This window comes from Phodopus roborovskii, unplaced genomic scaffold (genome assembly GCF_943737965.1).
Source record: "Phodopus roborovskii unplaced genomic scaffold, PHOROB, whole genome shotgun sequence".
In the NCBI taxonomy this organism is placed as follows: domain Eukaryota; kingdom Metazoa; phylum Chordata; class Mammalia; order Rodentia; family Cricetidae; genus Phodopus; species Phodopus roborovskii.
Window position 1 is genome coordinate 13,064,071 of NW_026126413.1, and position 23,594 is coordinate 13,087,664.

Consider the following 23,594-nt stretch of genomic DNA (forward strand, 5'->3'; position numbering starts at 1 on the left):
ATCAGTAAAGAATGAAAGCTAACTCAATGAAATAAAATTAAATTAAAAATGAGTAAGACTTAAAAAGAAAGCTAAAATGATAGTGTTAGAATAAATAAACCTATGTGTAGACTGATAGTGTAAAACTTTTAAATTGCTACCATCATTTTTAATGTTAAAAGCTCCCTCTAAATTCCAAAGACAGTCTTTATTTGTTTCTGATTTTTCTTTCTTGGAGGTGTTGCTATTGTTTTGAGCTGAGGCCATAGCTGGCCTGAACTCTAGACTAGGCTGGCCTGGAACTTACAGAGATCTGTCTCCTAAGTGCTGGGATGAAAGGCATGCTACCATGCCTGCCTGCCTTATGTTCTGAAGTGACTTTAACTTAACAAGTATTTAGTGATATAAGCTATTTTATTGAGAGGCAAGTTCCTTTATGTCCTAAAGTTTGGTTGACACTGAAGCAAAGACTTTACAGTGCAGACCTCCTTAAATAATGAACCCTGGGACCCTGCTACTCTAGTGTGATGTCACACGGACAGTGGAAGGAGGGTCAGGAGTTTGGGCACGCCTATGAAACTGCCTCAAAACAGCAAAAACTGGACAGGCTCAGGGCCTACCGTGGAAGGAGAGGACTGACTTTCACATGCAAGCCATGCGTGGACATGTTTTTGCATAAACACGTGTACACATATAAAATCAATGAATAAATGTGAAAATAAATTACAAAACAAAAATTAGCTTGTTATCTTAAAAAGAAAGAGTTCAATTCTCTAAGAACCCCATTCTCCTCTCTATTTGGACTCTTTCACTGCCTTCTCAACCCTCAAATATGGGAGGAAAATGTGCTCCTATCACTTGACCTGAAAGTTCCGTTGAGTGACACCTCAGCATCTTCCAAGCAAAGCTTACCTAAATTACGTAACTCCTTGTATTCATCTTTTTGGAAGTCTGGTAAAACAGGATTAACCCATTCTTGTACTTGGATCCCATGTTCTTTTGATAGTATTTTTATAGTAGTTGTTTTCCCACATCCTGGAGGACCTGTTATTAATAAAATAGATCCACCCTAAAACCAAACACAAACACTCATTAAAATCACAATCACTAAATCTGACACAAATTTTAAACATTTCTTAGTACTTATTATTTCTAAAAAGGTCTATTAAATACCTAATATAAACAAATTTCAAAACTAAACTTCAGATGAATTGAGATGATTGTTTTCTGAAAATTCCTGAAGTCCTATATGGTTATCTCTCAAAGACAACTTAATAACTAAATTAAAATAGTTAAACTTTAGCTACAAAAGGCACAGGATAGGAAATGAAACAGGATTCTTAGAGGTTATTTGAATTCATAAAACCCAAGTGCAGGGGCAGGACATAATGTTCCATTAGGAAAAGGTTTGCTTCATGAGCGTGGAGACCTGAGTTGACCCCTGGCACCCACGGGCTAAGGCTGGGTGTGAAGCTTACTAGCACAGCACCTGTTTAGACTGTACAATGCCCTGGTTCAATTCCCCTTCCCATACATAAACACAAAACAGGAGTACAATAAGATGGTAGGCTGACAAAAGCTTACAGAAATTCTGACTAGAGGCTTCCAGAAATCTACTCCTATATTTTTAATAGGACAATAGTTTGATATTTTCTAACTTAGCAACTTTACCATGAATAATGAGAACCGATTACACTTTTTGTTTGTTTGTTTCTCAAGACAGGGTTTCTCTCTGTAACAGCCCTGGATGTCCTGGAACTTAACTCTGTAGATCAGGCTGGCCTCCAACTCACAGAGATCTGCCTGCCTCTGCTAGGATTAAAGGCATGTTCTACCACTGCCAGGCTCTGGTTACACTTTCAAAAAGATCAATTAAAAATAAGGAAGCTCATGTGCAGGTGATATGTGTTTTTGTTTGTTTGTTTGTTTGTTTGTTTGTTTTAATGAAATATAGTTGGTTTCTAGTTTCTAAAATAGTAAGAAGAGCCACATTCCAAAAATTTTGTTTCCTGTAAGAGAGTTAGAAGGTAGTTCCTCACCAGAATCACATATCAGAACACTAACTACTTCAGTTACACAGCTTTACCATGTTTTTTTTTAAGTTGGGGGTGGGGGTTGGTTGAGATAGGGTCTTACTATGTAGTCCTGACTGGCCTCAAATTCAGAAAGATCTGGAATTAAAGGCTCATGCACCATGCCTGGTTGCTTTCCCACATTTTGAATGAAAGACAAAATGAAAAATAAAATCTAGTCAGATGGTGGTGGCACTCACCTTTAATCCTAGCACTCTGGAGGCAGGGGCAGGTTCTCTGAGTTCGAGGCCAGCCTGGTCTACAGGGTGAGATCCAAGACAGTCAGGACTTCACAGAAAAAAACCTGCCTCAAAATAAATAAATAAATAATTTGGAAATGTAAGATTTTTCCCCAGATTATTTTTATTTATGTGTGTTTAAGAGTCACATGTATGTGTGCCCACAGAGGCCGGAAGAGGGCATTAGATCCTTTAGAACTGAAGTTACAGGCAATTTGTGAGTGCTAGGAACCAAACCTGGGTTCTCTGAAATAATAGCAAATGCTATCAACCCCTAAACATTGTCGCTCCAGGCCTATGGCAATTTTTAAGTAATTTAAGGTTGACTACTAGAAATTACCAAGTAATTTTCTTTTCTTTGTTTTTTTTTTTTGGGGGGGGGTTGTTTTTGTTTTTTTGTTTTTTTCTGGTTTTTCGAGACAGGGTTTCTCTGGATTGTTTTGGAGCCTGTCCTGGAACTAGCTCTGTAGATCAGGCTGGCCGCGAACTGAGAGATTTGCCTGCCTCTGCCTCCTGAGTGTGCTGGAATTAAAGGCCACCAACACCATTGCCTTGCAATGACTTGTGCCACTGAAACTTTTATCAAATACATGTACAAGGCCTTGGGTTCAATACCCAATACCATTACAAAATACATAAAATACTTCAACACTTACAGATGTACACCCAGGTCCCATTTTATTCAAGTAGTAGAAAGATAACAGTAACACTGCTGTGCCTTTAAGTCATAACAGGGAGGTATCAAGAGTGCATTCTAGCGTGTCATGGTGGTACTCTCCATTAATCTGAGGCAGAGACAGGAGGATTTCTGAGTTTGAGGCCAGCCTGGTCTACAGAGCTAGTTCCAGGACACAGAGAAACCCTATATCGAAAAACAAAACAAGGCAGAAAGAATGCACTCTAATAATAACAGAGTCCTAAGTAAGAAAATGAAAGTGGACACTGAACAATATAGACTATTAGCTGTGGAGGAGGATGACCAAAAACAAATTTAAAGCCATTCATTGATAAAGAGCTGTATCACAGATGGTAGTTCATACCTATAATCTCAGCAGTTGGAGGCTGGGTTGGAAGGACCGTTGTGAGTTCAAGGCCAGTTTGAACTGACAGTGAGTCCCAGGCCAGCATGGGCTACAAGGTGAGACCATGTCTCAAACTTTTAAAAGAAGGAGGGGCCCCTCTATGATAATACCCTGTACATACAGTACCACACACAAAAATGAGGAGAATCTGTTCCTTTCAAAACAACTAAAACATAAACTCTTTCACTTTGAAGCTGAAAATTAAAAGGAAGCCCTAATTTAAGCAATGGATGTGGCCTGTTAAAGACAAGTCATCAATATTAATACTAATAAATGTTCCACTTAGTGGGAAATGTTAATAGGTCACAGACTACACGGGAATTTCTAAAGTTTGCGGTGAGCTTTTAAAAGCCTATTTAAACACTGGGCTGGGGAGATGGCTCAGGGTTACAGCACTGAATTCTCTTCAAGGAGACCTGGGTTCTACTATCTGTAACCACCCAGGATAGGTCACAAGTGTCTATAACTCTAGTTCAGGAGGACTGATGTCTCTTATGGCCTCTGTGGCTACCAGGCACACATGTGACACACACGTATACAATCAAGCAAAACACTCATACACATAAAATAATAATGTCTTTATAAAAAAATATAGGATGAAGATTTTAAATTTATCCTGATTTTCCAGTTGTAACGTATTTTAAAGTGACTAAATAGCCTTAGCTAGTGATGGCAGACTTTTCTTTTACAAAAAGTTACTGCTACTTGTAGAAATAACAGAGTATTTTAAAAATAAACATCTCACAGTCTTAATTAGTGATTCAGGAAAGGACTGAAAATGGACCCTAAAACACGTAGGAGAAAGGCCACCAAGGACCTGTAATCACATGCTCCCAAAGTATCTCCCCAAAGATTGTGACAGCTGAAAGAGAAAAGTACTCTAAATGAATGTGTTAGACTATTTCTTTCCTACTCTAGCAATCAAACTAAACATCAAACACAGCAGAAGACGCTTGATATTATGCTCATGTCTGTGATATCAGCACTCAGGAATCATAAGCCCAGGAATTCAAGCCTAGCCTGGGTAATGTAGTGAAATCCTATTGTGGGTTATCTGTTTACACTGGAAGATGTGTTGCTGTGATTGGTTTAATAAGGAGCTGAACTGCCAGTAGCTCAGCAAGAGAGGTTAGGCAGGACTTCCAGACAGAAAAAGAAACTTAGGATCTAGGCACATGAGGGATGCAGACACAGAGGGAGTTGGCCATAGAGAATGGAGTAGAAGTAGAGTCACATGGCAAAACATAGATCAATAGAAACAGGTTAATTTAAGTTATTGGTGCTAGTGGGACAAGCCTAAACTAAGGCCAAGCTTTCATAATTAATAGTAAGTCTCCATATCATATTTGGGAATGACAATCCAAAGAAAGTCTGACAAAAAGCCCAATTACAAAATCCCAACTCCATCAGTAACAAAGATCTGAGGATGTAGCTCAGTAGTAGACACCTGCCTGGCTGATTACAACCATGATTGACCCTACCATGGCAAAGAAAAAAACAACAAAAAAAGCAGAACTATCTACTTCCTGATACATCACAATGTAAACATCTATCACGACAGATGGCACATAATGAAATGTTCTATCTGCATCAATAAAACCCAGGAACTCAGGTACTCTGGAGGCTGAAGTGGGAATATTTAAGCCCAGGAGTTTAGTTCTAGCCTGGACAATATAGTGAGACCATGTCTCAAAGAGAACAAACAAAGATTTGGAAAATATAAATTTTGTATTTGTACTGTAACTTCTGCAGGACACAAATTAACCAGAGTCAGAGGAAACAAGCCAACAAACACAAATCCAGGGCAGGTCTCTTCAATTAAGTCAATGTCTTAATAGAAAAAGAAAAATTGAAAGAATCCATTACAAGATTAAGAAAAAAACAAAAACTAAGAGACACAGCAATCAAAAGCAATGCCTGGTTCTTGTTTCAATTCTAGCTCATATATAATAGCTACAGAAGGCATTTTGAAGACAACAGAATAGGTAACATCAGGCACTGTAGTTGATTTTCAAAAAGCAGAATATGACATGTATAATTAATTAGTCGGTAGTGGCACAGCACACCTTTAATCCCAGCACTGGGGAGGCAGAAGCAATCGGATCTCTGTGAATTCAAGGACAGCCTTGTCTACAAAGCTATACAGAGAAACCCAGTCTCCAAAACCAAACAAAAACAAAAACCTACAAGTCTAAAGTGATGCTCAGAGCACTCAAAATAACAAAAGGTTAAGGTGAGGTATTGTGTACTAACTCGAAGTCTGGCTGAAATGTCACGAATTTTTCGGGGGTTGTATTTTGTTTTGCTGAGACAGAGTTTCTCTGTGTAGCCTTGCCTGTCCTAGAGCTCATAGATCCTCCTGCTTCTGTCTCCTAAGTGCTGGGACTAAAGGAGTACCACCACTGTCCTGTCTGTTGTTTTGAGAAAGGGTTCTAAGATGTACGGATGACCTAGAACTTGATTTGTAAACCAGCCTGACCTTGAATTCAAGAGATTCTCCTGCCTCTGATTCCTGAGTGTTGGGATTAAAGGTGTGCACTAATGCACCTGGCTGAAATGCCAATTTTAATTTAATATAAAGGACTTAAGAGAAAAAGGAGAGGGTATATTGAGAAGATATGAGCTCAAACTTTCAAAAGACTGATAGAGAGGAAGAGAAAATAGTCTGCCTTTTAAGGAGGGGCTAAGAATATTGTGGAATAAGGAAGTGAAACAAAACATCAGGTTAACATTACTGAGGACTAATCAGTTAGGGTTAGTTATAGTTAGGTTTTTTGTTGTTTTTTAAACCACTACTATGTAAATTGCCTGCTGGCTTTACTGTGAAATAATGACATGAGCTAAAACCACTAGCGCCTCCATTGGCTTACTACATGAACTCAGGTCGCCTAAGTGTTTTTACCCATCTCCCGGCCTCTCCAATTCCAGAGGTGTTTAGAGAGGTTGGAAATAACAAATGGGGAAACTTTTGTTGAAGGTAATATGAAGACATATAAACAAAGTAATCAAGAAAAATTAGCTTCTTGGGGTTGGGGATATATAGCTCAGTGATAGAGAGATTGCATAGCAATTCCACGGCCCTGGGTTTTGGCCTCAGCTTGGGGATGGGGGTGGGGGGAACGACAAAAAATTAGCTTCTTGCCAAGCACGGTGGCTCATGTTTATTATCCCAGAACTTGGATAAGGCATGCAGATCATCATAAATTCAAGGTCAACCTAGGCTACACAATCAGTTCCAGAGAAGACTGCATTACACAGTGAATCTACCTTTAATCCCAGCATTCTGAGGATAGAGGCAAGTAGATTTCTATTAGTTTGAAGCCAGCCTGGCCAGCCAGGTCTACCTAGTGTGACTTTATCTGAATAAAGAGGAAGAAAAAAGATCAACATCTTACAAGTCAGAGAGCACATGCATTTCTTACTTAATTACCTGTTTTGGCTTCACTTCTAAGACTTCAGATTTTAACCAGGTTTCAACCTCTTCAATTTTCTTTTTATGCACAGCAAGTTCATGCTAAGATGAAAATTTGAGGTTACAAACATTTCAAGCCTGTGGACATTTTAGTGAACAAAAAGTTGCAAAATGGGAGCTGAAGAGACAGCTGAGCAGTTAGAAGTACCTGCTGCTCTTGCAGAGGACCTGGGTTGACTCCCAGCACCTGCATGGTGAGTCACAGGCATCTTTACCGCCAGCTCCAGGAGATCTGATACTCTCCACCTCTGTGGAGGCACACAGGTGGTACACACACATACACACAGGCAAACCACTCATGCATAAAATAAAAAAGTAATTGCAAAACAGTAATGTGCTCTGTTATAAAATAGGGCCTCTTGATTATATTTTTATGCATTAAATTAAAAAATGTTTTACATTTATCTGTTTTGTGGGGTTGCCAACAACTTGCAGAAGTCTGTTCTCTCCTTACAAAATGTGCCTGCCTATACCCTTCTCAGCTTCTCCTCAGCTCATACTTTTATATTGCTCATTTTATGTGTATGGATATTTGGCCCACATTTGTTTATCAACGCACTACGTCCGATACCCTCAGAGGGCATCAGAGCCCCTGGAACTGAAGTTACAAATGGTAGTGGATGCCTGAAAAGGAATCTGAGTCCTCTGGGAGAGCAGCCAGTGCTCTTAACAGCTGAGCCATCTCTCCAGACCCTCAATTTTTATGTTTTTATGAAAAAACCCTTTCCTCATGCTATGGAAAAACCCTATCCTCATGCTGATATACCGTATGGCAATGTTTTAAAGTCTGTTATCATGAAACTTTTAAAACACCCAGCATTATATTCCTGGGGGTGGGCAGAGCAGAGAAGGGTAGCACGAAGAAAAAACTTGGTAGTATCACAGGCTTTAAACATTGAAATATATATATATATATATATATATATATATATATATATTACACATTTTTCTTCTACTTCATTTTACTAATTTATTTTGGGTTTTTTGTTTTGTTTTTGTGACTGAGTCCCTTTTTATAGCCCCGGCCTTCCTAGAACTTTGCTGTATAGACAAGGCTGGCATTGAACTCACTAGATCTGGCAGCCTCCTGAGTGATGGAATTAAAGGTGTGAGCCACAACAGCAAGCTAAAACTCTAAAAACATTTCTTTGTTACCCATGCTCATCCATCCTAAAATGACACAGGCATGTTGTGTGATATCCAATGCATACCTGAGTCTCTGGTTTATATTTATCCACCCACGGCTCAATGTCAGTCAGACACTCTTCTTTTGAAGTTTCCACACCATAAGTCTGTTCTAAAGAAGACAGCTTTCCCCTTTTTCTAGCTGGCAGTCTGTTACTGCCTGATGTGGAGGGCAGTTTTTTCCTTCTGTGACTGGAATTGTTCAGCCCTAAACATGAAGCAGTGATAGCAGTGACAGCAGCAGTCGATGAAAAGTCATCAAACGATGGGTCTACCCAGTCTGATACCTGCAAAGAAACGAAACTGTATTACTGCAGTTTTTATACCTATCCCTCTGCACCTGAACTCTTTAGAAACATGATTATAACTCATAAACACCCTATCAATTTTCTACCTACCAATGAATAATTTTTGAAACAGGGTAATGCTCAGGCTGACCCAGAACATACTATGTAGCCAAGAGTAGCCTTGAATCCGAGCTGCTCCTGTCTCAGCCTCCCAAATATTACTAGAATTATAGGCATGCTGCCACCACCCAGCACTTTGACTTTTGCTTTCTTTCTTTTCTCTCTCTCTCTCTCTCTCTCTCTCTCTCTTTTTTTTTTTTTTTTTTTTTTTTTTTTTTTTGAGACAGGGTTTCTCTGGTAGTCCTGGCTGTCCTGGATCTTGCTCTATAGACCAGGGTGGCTTTGAACTCATAGAGATCCACCTACTTCTGCTGGGGAGGAAATGTATTATGCCCCATATAAGTCTTCAGACTTTATAAAGGTAAGGAATCCTAATGCCGTACGTGGTACTTCTGGCTGTACTGTATTTTTCAGTGCACGAAGCAGTCAATACTTTATTGAGACAGGCTTTCTAGGGAAGGTGCTATTTTTTTTCCACAGAAAACATTAAAAAGAAATACTAGAACACCAGAACAGGAAATTCCATGCATTCTAGTCTGTATTTTCTGGTCTATAGAAACTGCTAACCTCTCCATATTGCTTTCTATTACTTCCTTTTCTTTAAAAACCTTTGTAAAAGCTGGGTGAAGTGGTAAATGACTTTAATCCCAGTACTTGGAAGGCAGAGGCAGGCAGATCTCTGTGAGTTTGAGGCTAGCCTGATTTACAGAGCACGTTCCAGGACAGCCAGGGCTGTTACAAAGAGAAACCCTGTCTTGAAGAAGAAAAATGCTGAACTGAGCAATTCTAACCAAAAACAACAGTACTAAAAAGGTTTTTCAGATAACCAAATTGTTTTTTAATATCTGGGTATGGTAACACAAGCTTCTCAGTCCAGCATAGGAGAGATAAGGACAAGAAGATCGCAGCAAGTTTGAGAAGAGCCTGCTCTATTCTAGTATAATCTAACTTGTCACTAGCTTTTGAAAATTCCTGCCTGACTAATGAGGATGAATCAAGATTACACGTTCTTCAAGGATACTCTGCTTGGGTCAGGGACATTGATTAGCAGTAGAATGACATCAGTAGGGCCTAGCTTTAGAACTGACCCCTAAGATGGAAAGGAATACCATCAAAGGAGGGGACTTAATTACAGTTGTGAACTCTTTGCTAAATAACGTTAGTCTCGGACTAACCTCAAACCTCCGGCTTTAGATGTGAAAATAAGGCTTCTGGAAAGAAATTTGAGCTGATAACTACGTTATCAATACTAATTTACATTTCACTCTTAGGTCAGAAAGTTAGGAATATTAGCAGCAGTAGAAAAATTGTGGAGAAAAAATGCAGTCATGATCAGCTGACTCATTTTTTCTTTGCAAAGGATTGACAATGTTATTCTAATTTATTTTTCTTTCTTCTGCATTTAAAAGTGCATGGAAACAGTTTTATACTAAGCTTTCTGGTAAGAATATTGGCTTGTATGTTATTTATGCATTTTTTAGTTTTATTTTTTACTTTCATCTACCACAAGAAAGAAAAACAGTAATGTTGCATACTTTATTTGAAATCAGAAAAAAAAAAAAAAAAAACTGGAGCCACCCTAATGGAGACAGCTGCAAGCTCCCTTTTGTATGATACTATCTGGGCTCCCCTCACACCCAAATTCCTATCTTGCTGAAAAACAACACACTGAACTTCATGACTTCTAAGAGGTAGAACCTGTGGTTAAGCTAACCAATTACCACACACACACATCTCTCTGTTCTAAACTCTTTGTAACTGGGACTACAAATATTTCTTTTCTTTTTTAAATATTTTTTTCATTATGTATACATACAGTGTCTGTCTGCATGTATGCCTGCAGGTCAGAAGAGGACACCAGATCTCATTACAGATGGTTGTGAGCCACTATGTGGTTGCTGGGAATTGAACTCAGGACCTCTAGAAGAGCAGCCAGTGCTCTTAACTGCTGAACCATCTCTCCAGCTCCCTAAAATGCTTTTTCAAAGATGGCATAGTGGCTCGAACCTTTAAACTCAGCAACTCAGGAGGCAGAGGCTAGCCATATCTACACAGTGAGTTCCAAGACAGCCAAGTCTATACAGAGAAACTGTGTTGGGGGGGGGGGTAGGAACGACTTTTTCAGAATTAAGGTTCTGGTTGTTTTGCAGCTTATTACCAGACTTTACATAACTAAATACAACAGACACTGAACCATCACTACTTGGATAAGGATAAGTCCCTGAGAACAAATATAACCTTTTGACATTGTCTTTAGGCAATTACTACATGACCATTTTACATATATCATACCTTTGTGGAAGACACCTTTGGTCTAAGGAAAGTTTCTGACATTATAAACTTTAATAGTTCCCATCAGTAGCATACAATTTGGAGTACATTGAAGTGTAATTCACCTGGGGAACAAGAATGAAAACGTCTCAAATTAGGAAAAACTGTAAATACAGAATTATAGTGATCAGTACTTAAATATATAATCAATGGTGGCACATGCCTTTAATCCCAGCGCTGAGGAAGCAGAGGCAGGAGGTTTTGCATGAGTTAGAAGCCAGCATGGTCTACAGATTAAATTCCAGGACAGCCAGGGCTATGCCCCAAACCCTGTCTGGAAACACAAAATAAAAATAAATAAATAAATAAATAAATAACAACAACAACAACAAAAAACCCAAAAACTTAACCATAATCAGCCACATAATAGGGGGCTCAAGAACTAATGGAAGAAAATAGAGTAAACATGCTAAACTTCTAAAGAAAATTTTAGCTTAAACGACTACAATTTTATATGATAATCTGTGGTGGTATAATAATATTGTCACATAAACTCGAAGAATGAAACGGAAAACCACACATTTACAAACCTAACTTTTGTAATAAAGAAAAACTAATTCCATATGCGCAGTTTTCATGTTGAAATTCTTATTTCACATCAAGCTGCAAAGTACATTGGATTTCATTTTTTTCCAGGCTGTCCTGGAACTCGTTCTGTAGACGAGGGTGGTCTCAAACCCACTGAGATCCGCCTGCCTCTGCCTCCCGAGTGCTGGGATTAAGGATGAGCGCCACCCCCACCCGGGCGTGGATTGACAACTTAAAAGAGATCCATTACTCGCTTTGGATAAACCTACATTTTGGAAGGTGCGCCGGTCTACTTTAGAGCTGCAGGCACACACAAGCCCACACACTAAAAACGTCCCCACCTAATAAAACAAACCCCCTTCCCTTATGTAACTTCGGATTAGAGCCTTAAGTTTCAAAAGGGGCACAAAAACATCTACTTAAGAAAGTATACTTGTCGAAATAAAGGTTGCTCAATGACGTTACTGGCCAGCGCTCTTTCAAAACAAGACTGACAATCCCCTCCTGCTGTAAGTGTCTCTCCCAGATGATAGCAGGCAGGCTCCCGAAACCCGCTGGGGGTAAACGAGACCTTCAGGCCCATCCCCAGCCGGTCCCCCTCCACCTCACACACTGCACGGGGGACACCAAGCTCACACATCAGTCCTAGGCAAGCGTGCAAGCACCGGCGGGGAGAAGTGACACCTCACACCTCCGCTGCACACCAGGGCTCCCCACCCACACCCTACTCCCGTCCGTATGGGAGGGCGGGTCGCAAAGACAGCCCAGGTGGGCGCGAAGACGTTAACAAACGTAGCCGAAGCCGCGGTGGCCTTACTTTCCCGGGAGCCACGTCCCCTCGCGGGCGGAACGACGCGAAGAAGCCCAGGATCTACTCCCCGCGGGAGGACAGCGGCCCAGCCCTCCCAGCTCCGCCGCAGGCTTCTACGAGGGCCCGCCTCCCGGGGGCCTTCCCGAGCGGCGGCGCTTCCGCGACGCAGACAGAGGGGCGGGGCGGGCAGCCGAGCGAGTGACGTAGGCGCCCGGCGCCCTGCCTGACCTAAAATGCCGGCCCGAAGTGTGCGGCCCGGGTTCCCCCGTTCGGTGCGAGCGTAGCACCGGGCTCCCGGAGGTCATCGGTGCGCGCTCAGGGGCCCTGAAGTGCGCCGGAAGCTCGGCGCGGGGCCTCGCGGGACGCGAGTCGCGGGCGCCCGCGGCCGCCCGCCCTTTCCGGCTCCTCCCTGGACTGCGCGTTGGGCGCGCGAGCGGGGCGCTGGCGGCCTGGGACGGAGGACTATGAAGCTTCCCAACATCCTGCTCACCGGTTAGGGCGCGCGCGGGGCCGGGCCGGGCCGGGCCGGGCCGGGCTGGGCCGGCAGTGCCGGGGGTCTGGGTCCCGGGGGGAGAGGCGGGGGCTCGTGGTCGGGGGCCGCGGCGCGGCGTGTGGCCGTCGCGTCAGGACCCGGCGCTCGCGACCGTTGCGGCGGGGGCGGGGGCGGGGTTCGGTTGGCCGGGCGCGCCCCGCAGGACGCGTGAGTCTTCGTGAATCTGGTATTCCGCCCGCCCGCAGACCGGGCCGTCCTGGCGCTTGGTCGGGGGTGGGCTTGGCGTTTCTCCCTCCGAGTGCTGGAAAGAAAGGCTGCTGGTTTCCAGCCCTTAGGAGATGGGGTGACGGTGGGCGCCTCGGTCTTGCGGCCTTCCTGGTCGTGATCCCCCCCCCCCCGTTTGCTTCTGAGAAACGCTTCCCCAGAAGCTTTCGGTGGACGACTTTGGATGTTCGTGAGGGGACGTGGCCGACTCGCTTAACCGTTCGCTTGGTGTCGCCGCATTGTCGTTGTTCCGGGGTGCAGGCTCCTAAGCGTTTGTTTGTGGCCGTTGGTGCCGAAGAGTCTAATTTAGTTAAGATCTGGAGCTGGTCGTGGGTGGGGCCCTTGCGGATCTTCGAAGCTTTAACTGGAAATATTAAGTTGTAGCATTGAACGGGTATAGATGCTCTTCGTTTATACCAAAAAAAAAAAAAAAAAAAAAGACGCTGTTTGTGGAAACGGGGGGTTTTTGTCAGTAAATGAGTCATAAGCAGACTTTAGCCTTAAAGATTCCTTAAGAGAGACATTTTACAATATCTGATTTGCATGGACAGACTGTCTTGGAGTTGCTTTAAGACATTGAGGCCATTAGGCTACAGACATAAGCCCTGGCTGGGATCCCCCAAAACTGCATAAACTGGATGGGGTAGTATGTTTATTATCCCAATACTAAGGAAGAAAGGCCAACCTAGAAAGCACAGCGTCCTATCTAAAAGCTATACCATAAGTCTGTAGATTAGCTGGGCGGCGGCGGTGGTGGTGCACGCCTTTAATCCCAGCACTAGGGAGGCAGAGGCTGGTGGATCTTTGTGAGTTTGAGGCCAGCCTGGTCTACAGAGCTACACAGAGAAACCCTGGTGTTGAGACAAGGTCTCTCTGTACCCTTAGCTGTCCTGAAACTCACCATAATAGACCGCTGGTCTTGAACTTAGAGATTCACCTGCCTCTGCCCCCTGAGTGCTGGGATCAAAAGTGTGCAACCACTGTTCCAGGCTTTCTGGGGGAATTTTTATGAGATCATGGTATATATTCATATATGATTGCTAGTTAAGAGAATTTTTGTGTCGGTTTAGAACCTTCAGGGCGGATGATGGCTGATATCTACTAAGTAGTATTTGAACAGTATTTTTCTGTGTCTTCCAACCCAGGTACACCAGGGGTTGGAAAAACCACACTAGGCAAAGAACTTGCATCAAGATCAGGACTGAAGTACGTTAATGTGGGCGATTTAGCTCGAGAAGGTAAGAAGTTCTTTGATGTTGGATTGTTGTTTTAAGTCAGTAGAGTGTTAGTGTTAAGTTAGCTAAGTGTTGCTAGAGGGTTCAGAAAGTGGAAAAATGTAAGCAGTTTACTTTATGCTAGGGACACAAGAGATAAAAAGCACTACATGCCTAGTACTGTTATGTGGTTATTTTGGACATTTCCCCTTCCCTAACCCAAAATAACTAGCAATGTTTGTGAACAATAATTGCGACAACTTCTGTGAAGAAGGAAAATGTGGGTGATTTTTTTAAGCATAGGTGTGAGACAATACATTGATCTCAGGAAGAACAGATGATTGTGAATGCAAGCAGTAGGATATCACTCACTATGTTGTTATTTTTATCAGTCACTTTAACTTTGATAGTTGCATGCCCAGGCTCGCTGCATATAGTCTAGTTTTCCCCTAATCTTTTATTACTTACCTTATTTGTGTCATCTTTTTATAATTCATATTTAGGAAAGGAACTCAGTATTTTTTAGCAAAGGGAAGTTTAAGAATACTTGAAGTAAAAAGATTGGTGTTTTACATTTTAAATATATTTTTGAAAATTTTAAATTCCTAACAGTTGCTACTAAAGTAACTTTCGGTTTGATCTAATTTCCATATTTTTTTTAAATGACCTAAAGTCTGATCACCGGATATCATGGAGTCTGGCAAGATGGCTTCTCCCAAGAGCATGCCGAAAGATGCACAGATGATGGCACAAATCCTGAAGGATATGGGGATTACAGAATATGAGCCGAGAGTTATAAATCAGATGTTGGAGTTTGCCTTCCGATATGTGACCACAATTCTAGATGATGCTAAAATTTATTCAAGCCATGCTAAGAAAGCTACTGTTGATGCAGATGATGTGCGATTGGCAATCCAGTGCCGTGCCGATCAGTCTTTCACTTCTCCTCCCCCACGAGATTTTTTATTAGATATTGCAAGACAAAGAAATCAAACCCCTTTGCCATTGATCAAGCCATACTCAGGTCCTAGATTGCCACCTGATAGGTACTGTTTAACTGCTCCAAACTATAGGCTTAAGTCTTTGCAGAAAAAGGCATCTACTGCTGCCGGAAGAATAACAGTTCCCCGGTTAAGTGTTGGTTCAGTTTCTAGCAGACCAAGTACTCCCACACTAGGCACACCAACTCCACAAACCATGTCTGTCTCGACTAAAGTAGGCACTCCAGTGTCCCTCACAGGACAGAGGTTTACAGTACAGATGCCTGCTTCTCAGTCCCCTGTTGTGAAAGCTTCAATTCCCGCAGCATCAGCAGTTCAGAATGTTCTGATTAATCCATCACTAATGGGGTCGAAAAATATTCTCATTACTACTAATATGGTATCCCAAAATACAGCCAATGAGTCAGCAAATGCGCTGAAAAGAAAACGTGAAGAAGATGATGATGACGATGATGATGATGATGATGACTATGACAATTTGTAATCCAGCCTGGATGCATGTAACATGTATACTTGGTCTTGAATCCATTGTACTGAAATTAAACAAGCATGTTAGATGGTTTAAAGCTGTATTTTAGAAAATGGTATTTAAGAAGTATACATACTATGCTTTTCAGTTGAAATGTTCAGTTTTAGTAGAACTAGTAATGGTTTTTCATCAACCTTTATGCATAAAAATAAAATTGTCATTTATCAATTTGGTTCTTGATACTTTGGCCATTGTGTTTTCAAAAGCAATTTCCCTCATATTGAAGTTGTTACAGCTTTTGTTATTACATCTGCTGTGCTACCTACCTCTAATGTCTTCTGATGTTTTAAATTATTTCTTTTGAGGCAGGGTCTCTCTATGTAGTGCCAGCTGTCCTGGAGCTACGCTGTCCAGGCTGGCCTTGAGTTAACAGGGTTCTTCATGCCTCTTCCAATGCTGGGATTAAAGTTGTGCACCATTGTACCTGCCCAGATATTTACTTGAGAGTCTCTTGTATGTAAGTCACTCTTAGGTATTTTCTTGGATTTATGTAATCATGACACCTACTTGGAAAGACTACTTCATACAACTAAATTATATTTATTTAATTTATACGCTAGATTTAACTTCCTTGGTGGCCTAACTACTCAGTTCCTATTTTTTTTTTTTGTTTTTGTTTTTGTTTTTGTTTTTTTTGTTTTTTGGGTTTTTTGTTTGTTTGTTTGTTTGTTTTGTTTTGTTTTGTTTTATTCTTTTCCCATAGTATCCCTTTTGGCCCTATTTGGTTATAACTTAAGACTCCTGACATTTCTCGGTTCCTACCTCACCTTTTTCTGAGTTTTTATATATATGGGTGTTTTGCCTGTATGTAATTGGCCACACATGGAAGCTTGAAGAGAGCTTCAGTTACCCTAGGACTGATTGTAAGACACAGGTCTTCTGGAAAAGTAGCCAGTACTCTTAGCCACTGATCCATCTCTAGACGCCTGACTCACTTCTTAAGTTTAAAAATTCTCCCCTAACCTGACTAAACTTCTCAGTAGCATGGGTGTGAAAGAATGCTTGTATTATCCTGTGTTTACTCTTCCCCTTGATTTCTTTCTCATATATGATTGTTTTAATGCTTAATTTCCCTACCCCAAGTTTGTTAGCCTTTAACCTGATGAAGGCTAACTCAGGGTACACATAGGTCTGGGACTGGTGTGATAGCACAGGACATTGAATTCATCTCAGGTAGAACATGCTCTTACATATATAGAACATACATACATACATATATATCATGCTATTACATATATGTGATGCCCACACTGTACCACAGAGCTGCTTGTCTCTTTTTAAAAGAAAAAAATAACTTTATTTTGCCGGGCACTAGTGGCTCACGTCTTTAATCCCAGCACTTGGGAGGCAGAGGCAGGTGGATCTCTGAATTCAAGGCCAGCCTGGACTACAGAGTGAGTTCCAGGACAGCCAAGCCTACACAGAGAAACCCTGTCTCGAAAAGAAAAAACCTTTTTATTTTATATGCATTGGTATGAAGGTGTCAGATCCCCTGGAACTAGAGTTACAGTTTTGAACTGCCATGTGGATGCTGGGATTTGAACCCAGGTCCTGCTGGAAGAGCAATCAATGCTCTTAACAGCTGAGCCTTCTCTCCAGCTCCTTGGTTTATCTCTTAACTCAGGAGTTAAGAAAGCCTCTGTTACATTGTTCCCTGAGCTAAGGAATACTAGATACCTATTAACCTATTATACCTTCTAAACTTCCCAACTACAGCATCTCCAAATTAGCATATTTAAAGAGCAGGCCCTGAAATCTCCTTACTGCCTCCTGGTTCTAGCTTCCCACACATACTCTGTGCAGTCTCTGGGAGTAGGAGATCTTGTAGTACTCCTTTCCTATCTCCCTGGCCATTGCTACTGTGCCTGGGATTTTTTAGCATTACTTTGTATATTTGTATTGGTGTGAGTTTGCCATGGCACAGGTGAAGGTCTGAGGATAACTTAAACTTGCAGGAGTCAGTTTTCACCTTCACCATGTGGGCCCTGGAAATCAAACTCAGATGGTGAAGTGGCAGATCCTTTACTTGTTGAACCATTTCTCTGGCAGAGATGGACAGATCTCTGTGATTTTGAGGTCAGCCTAGTCTACAAAGTGAGTTCCAGGACAGCAGGGCTACACAGAAAAGCCCTGTCTTGGAAAAAACAAAAGCAAAACATACATGCATACATTACATATATATATATATATATATATCCTTCATTTTTGGAAGCCAGTGAGGTGGTGGCTCAACAGGTAAAAATGACACATGTGAAGACTCAAGTGTGCTTTTTGATTGCCTATGTATTCTACACATACCATATAGACAATAATAAAAAAGATCAACATCTTTATTTCTACATGAAAGGAGGCTGGAGAGATTGCTCAGCAGTCATGAGTACTAACTGATCCCCCAGGGACCCAGGTTGGTTCTCAGCACTCACACCCAGCTCAGAACTGAACTCCATTCCAGGGGATCCATCGCCCTCTCTGGACACCAGGGATGCATGTGGTTCACAAACCACACTGAATAAAGAAATCTTTAAAGCAAACATTACAATAAGACAGACAGACAGATAGGTGACAGATATATGGAGGTTGTCAAGACAGGGTTTCTATGTGTAGCTCTGGCTGTCCTAGAACTGGATTTGTAGACCAGGCTGACCTCAAACTCAGAGATCACCACCTGCCTCTGCTTCCTTAGTGCTGGGTTTAAAGGTGTGCACTACCAACCAACCAAGCATATACTTTTTAAAATAAAATATTTATGTGTATGGGTGTTTTACCTGTATATAAAGTCTGCACCATTGTGCACTCCTTGTCCTATGGAGGCCAGGAGAGGGTATTGGGTAGAGATAAAGTCAATAAGAAGATTTCTGCTTATTAAACTTGTCTTACTTGTTACAAGTCTCAAAGTTATAGAACCCAAATCCTAGAAAAATTTGCTGTCTGACCCTGCCAATTCTTCTAAATGGTGTTTGCTTTGTGCCATAGTAGAAAAACACAAACATGAACTAAATGAAAAAGTATGTCAGTGTCTAAGCAGAAGAAATTGACTAGTGATGTCATTATTCTAGGTGAGAATGTTAGCTTCAAGGAAAATGCAAGTGAGAGGGAACTATGCCAGTACCATTTACCATGTCTGTGTGCTTGTAGGTGATGCAAAGCATAGTTAATTCCTGCTCAACTTCAGCACAATGCCTCTTAAATTCCAATTGTTCTAACTTGAATCTGAAATGTCCCCCACAGGCCCACATACTTGTACTTTTGTTTGAGACAGGGTCTCACTATGCAGCCCTGGCTCACCTAGAACTTGCTAATAGACCAGGCTGGCCTCAAACTCAGAGCTACTTATCTCTGCTTCCTGAGTGCTGGAATGAAGGTGTGTGCCACCATACCCCACTGTTTTAGGCCAAAACGAGTAATAAAGATGTATTTTTTATTGTTTTATGTGTATGTGTCTGTGTGTGAGTATGTATGTGTGTGAGTGCAGGTACCCACAGAGGACAGAGGTTGGAGTTACAGGCAGTTGGTGGCTGCCCCATGGGGACTCTGGAGGTTGCGAAACTGGTAGGACTTACAGCCTGGCTGGCAGAGGTGCTGGGACCCTCCTTGATGGTTATTGTCTCCCCTCAACTTCCTGGTTTGGTCACCATGTGTAGTAGCAGCTGCAGGCTCCTCCCACCTCAGACCGGAACACCTCTGTCATACCTTCTCTGATGAGGAGTGACATCTCAAAGCATGACTCAGCAGTGAGAGAGGTAGCCACTGGGATTAAGTAGCTCCTAAGTATGGCATCCCCTTGGTGCTGTAGTCGGTGACCTTGGATGCTTGTTTCTGTGTGACGTATGGCTAAGTCTAGATCATAGTGAGGGTGAGATTATCTCCTAAAAGAGACCTTCTCAAATGGACAGTCTCAGCACTCATGAGGCAGGGGCAGGTGGAGCTCTGAGTTTGAGGCCAACCTGGTCTACAGAGTTCCAGGACAACCAGAGCTGTTACACAGAGAAACCCTGTCTTGAAAAAACCAAATAAGAAAACTTCTCTTGAAACCAACTGTAAATTGTTGAAATTTCTAATGTTAATTTTAAATTCCCCACCTTTTTTTTTTTTTTTTTTTTCTTTAATTCAGTGATATGAACCAAACACAGGGCCATGCACGTTAGGCGAGCATTCTACCTTTAATTTGTCTTCTCTTCAATTTTGCCTATTGTTTTGAGACTGGGTCTCTTCTGTCCCAGGCTGGCCTATAACTTGCTGTGTAGCCAAGAATGACCTTGAACTCACGGTTATCCTGAGTGCTGGGATTTTAGTCATGTGATTCCTTGCTTGGTTTATTTAATGCTTGCACTCAAACCCCAGGCTTCCTGCACAATAGGCAAAACTATTTACCAACTAAGTTATTCCAGCTTTTTTTTTTTTTTTTTTTTTTTTTTTGCCTCTTTTTTCTTTACAGTTTTACATATGTTTTTTGTCTATATGTGTGTATATTTACCATGTGTATCCCTGGTGTTCACAGAGGCCAGAAGAGGGTATCAGACCCCTTGGAACTAGAGTTAGACAGGTGTGAATCACCGTGTGAGCTCTGGGAACTGAACTCAGGTTCTTTGAAAGAGTACCAAGTGCCTTTAACTGATGGCTGAGACATCTCTCAAGCCTCTGCCTTTTAAAATAAAATTGTTTAACTTTTTCTTCACTGGAATATTTGAGATTGGACTCAGCTTCATGAATGTTAAGCAAGTGCTTTAGAGCTGAGCTCTAAACCACGTGTGGAAGACTGTCAGCTTTTGAGAGAGAAATGGAGATACTACCCCTCTTCCTCAGTCCTTACAAAAGTGAGATCAGGGAAGAGGATTCACTTCCAGAAGCAAGAACCTGAGCTTGCTTGGAATAAGTTTCTGTTCTTATTCTTTTTTTTTTTTTTTTTTTTTTTTTGGGGGGGGGTGTTTTTGTTTTGTTTTGAGACAGGGTTGTAGCTCTAGCTGTCCTGGAACTTCCTTTTAGACCAGGCTGGCCTCAAACTCACATTCACCTACCTCTTCTTGACCTTAATCTGGAATCCAATCTTGTTTTTTTTTTGTTTGTTTGTTTGTTTTGGTTTGAGACAGGGTCTCCTGGCTGTTCTGAAATTCACTGTGTAGACTAGGCTGGCCTTGAACTCAGAGATCTGCCTGCTTCTGCCTCCAGCATGCTGGAACTGGACCGAATCTTACTGTGTATGAAAGTGTTTATATTTGCTGTCCATGTATTCTCTTTTCCTACCAAACAATAACAAAACGTTATTTTCCTCCACTAATAGCCTCACAAACTCTGGTATTGACTGTCCTCTTCCCCTCTTTAAAGTAATTTCAGCTTTGATGTTTAAAATTTTCAGATAAAGGCCGGAAAGATGACCTAGACATTAAGAGTGCACACTGTTTTTGCAGAGAACCCAAGTTCAGTTTCCAGAACCACAGTGGATGACTCACGAACGACTGTCTGTGACTCCAATTCTATGGAGATCGAGTAGCTCTGGCCTTTGCAGGCACCCACATTTGTGTGCACTAACTAGACAGACATACACATAATTAACAATAAATCTTTTCGCCAGGTATGGTAGCTCAGGCCTTTAATCCCAACTTTTGTGAGGCAGAAGTCAGATGGATCTCTCACATAGTGAGACCCTTTCTTGGAGGGGAGGAGTTGTAAAAAGCAAATCTTTTATTAAGAAAAATCCTAGAAGTGAAAACAGAGGGTTCCTTGTTTGAGGCCAGGTGGGGCAGCATGGTGAAACCCTGACTCAAGAGCACAAAGCTAACAAAGGAAGTTTGAGGTCTGTTGCCACCCAGGGTTACTCCTAGGTAAGATCCCAGTTTTTCAGCATGCTTTCTATGTTTGCGGACTGTGTCATAGCTACTGTACATGTATCAGCGCCTTTACATCTAAAAGAATCCCTAATGTGTTTCCTCAAGTCTAGGATTAACTGAAAGTCAGTGAAAGCTACTTAGGATATAGTAACAAGCTAATGGAAATCTCTTCTAGGGCAGCTATATGATGGCTATGATGAAGAATACGGTTGTCCCATTTTAGATGAAGATAGAGTAAGTATGACTGAATGGAGGCGTATGCATTTGTTGAACTTGGGGAAATTAATGTCCGTTTTCTTTGGAACATTCATCTTTTTTATTTGTTGTGTGTTTATTATAGGTCGTTGATGAGTTAGAAAATGACATGAGAGAAGGCGGCGTTATTGTTGATTACCATGGTTGTGATTTCTTTCCTGAACGCTGGTTTCATATAGTTTTTGTGTTGAGAACAGATAATAGTATACTGTACAAAAGACTTGAAACAAGGTAAGGAAAAGAAAAAGACTTTTTTCCTTTTGTTTTGTTTTGTTTTGTTTTGAGACAGGGTTTGTCTGTGTAATGGCCCTGGCTGTCCACTTTGTAAGCCAAGCTGGCCTCCCTGCTTCTACCTCCCAAGTGCTGGGATTCCGACTTTGTTCTTAAAGCAAAATGCACTTTTATTCAGATTCATGAGACTTTATTCATGTACACATCAAGGTGGGATTCATGAGACCAGCCTCAAGCCAGTTTCCCATACCCCTTTTGTAAGGCAAAACTGCACAAGCAAGTGTGGTTACAGAAGCCAAACCAAGCAATTAGGATTTTACAGAGCAGCTGAGGAAATCTTCCTGGAGCATTTGGTTACAGAGCATTTTATGACTAGGGAGTGGGGTGCAGTGCAGCTCTGAGAAACAGAAACTCAAGTTTTACAGTAAACAGAATCCTAAATTTAGCTACAGGTACAAAATGGAGTTGGGCTGGTTCTTCTCGACTGCCATAATCAAATCTTTTATTGCTATCAAAGGTTCCAAATGACCTTGGAGGCTTTTTGGCAATGGAGGACATGGATACCATGCAATGGTCCTCTGGCCCCTTTTAACTGGATATTTAATTGGTTAGTTTACATGCTGCCTAAATAATCATATAAATTGCTTTTATTATCTTTTGGATTGGTAAAATAATATTTTTATGATGAATTATCTAACTGATAAATAGTATTCTGTGTTTTCCTCTGTGTATACTATCTGTCTGTCTTATCATAAATTCTTGCTATGGATCCTTTTATTTATCTCCTAGCTGAGGCTCTAGCTTGAGGTAGGTACTTGTTTGTTGGTTAATTGATTGGTAATTAATTGAGCAGCTAATAAACTAGCAAGGGATTCAGGTAAACTTAAATGTTAATCTCATAATTCTTAGTTTATCCCTGTGTCAAAGAAATCTCTCATATAGATGCTAGTCTGTTTTCTCTAGGCAGAGAGTATGAAAAGTATCTTGTGTAATTTCTGATATATTCACATAGAGCCCACTTTCTAGCTTATTCCCAAAGCTATATTTAATGTCATTCTGTTTGCTTCACCTCTCTGCCTTCTAGGGGTTATAATGAGAAGAAACTACAAGACAACATTCAGTGTGAGATTTTCCAAGTTCTTTATGAAGAAGCCAGAGCATCTTACAGAGAAGAAATTGTGCATCAGCTGCCCAGTAATGAACCAGAACAGCTAGAAGATAACATCAACCAAATCTCAAAATGGATTGAGCAATGGGTCAAAGATCATAACTCTTGACTTGGAGACTGACTAGCCAGGCGTGGTGGTGCACACTTTTAATCCCAGCTCTTGGGAGGCAGAGGCAGGTCTGCATAGTGACCAGCCAGGGTTGTATAGTAAGACTCTGTCTCAATGGGGGCGGGGGGAAATAGCCTGGCCACAGTATTGCCTCTCTCGCTGATATCACTCAGTCAGTCATGTAACAGAAATGCCCAATTGATCAACAGAAGAAAACTATTGCAGCTGTAGCTGCTGCCTGGTTTTCTTTTTCTCCATGAGAAAGCTTAAACAATCTCAGATACTAATATAAATTATTAAGTATTGAACCTAAAAATTATCATCAAATTCAATGGATAATAAATCTGATCAATGGGTACATATCTTTTAAATTTACTAAAATGTATGTTGTCTCTTAAA

The 23,594-nt window shown here is 41.4% G+C and overlaps 2 protein-coding genes across 3 annotated transcripts in view; one reads left to right on the top strand and one right to left on the bottom strand.

Annotated features, from left to right (window-relative positions):
- The window catches only part of Rad17 (RAD17 checkpoint clamp loader component), a 29,902-nt gene extending 17,683 nt beyond the window's left edge, over window positions 1-12,219 (bottom strand). The window contains exons 1-5 of the mRNA XM_051182850.1: window positions 12,113-12,219; window positions 10,729-10,832; window positions 8,056-8,316; window positions 6,803-6,886; window positions 892-1,048 (exon numbers count right to left, since the gene is read on the bottom strand). Of these exons, the coding sequence (XP_051038807.1) occupies window positions 892-1,048; window positions 6,803-6,886; window positions 8,056-8,316; window positions 10,729-10,770 (544 nt within the window). The 5' untranslated portion in view covers window positions 10,771-10,832; window positions 12,113-12,219. The remainder of the gene's footprint in view (window positions 1-891; window positions 1,049-6,802; window positions 6,887-8,055; window positions 8,317-10,728; window positions 10,833-12,112) is intronic.
- Window positions 12,220-12,431: 212 nt separating this feature from the next.
- LOC127220965 (transcription initiation factor TFIID subunit 9) lies at window positions 12,432-23,594 on the top strand. Of its 2 annotated transcripts, XM_051182852.1 has the most exons (5): window positions 12,432-12,598; window positions 14,009-14,101; window positions 21,608-21,666; window positions 21,773-21,918; window positions 23,003-23,594. In XM_051182852.1, exons 1-5 carry the CDS (start codon window positions 12,571-12,573, stop codon window positions 23,193-23,195), a joined length of 519 nt encoding a protein of 172 aa, XP_051038809.1. In that variant the 5' UTR covers window positions 12,432-12,570; the 3' UTR covers window positions 23,196-23,594. The 2 variants fall into 2 exon arrangements, with proteins under 2 accessions (XP_051038809.1, XP_051038808.1); XM_051182851.1 differs by lacking the exons at window positions 21,608-21,666; window positions 21,773-21,918; window positions 23,003-23,594 and adding an exon at window positions 14,751-15,775 and having other exon boundaries at window positions 12,542-12,598.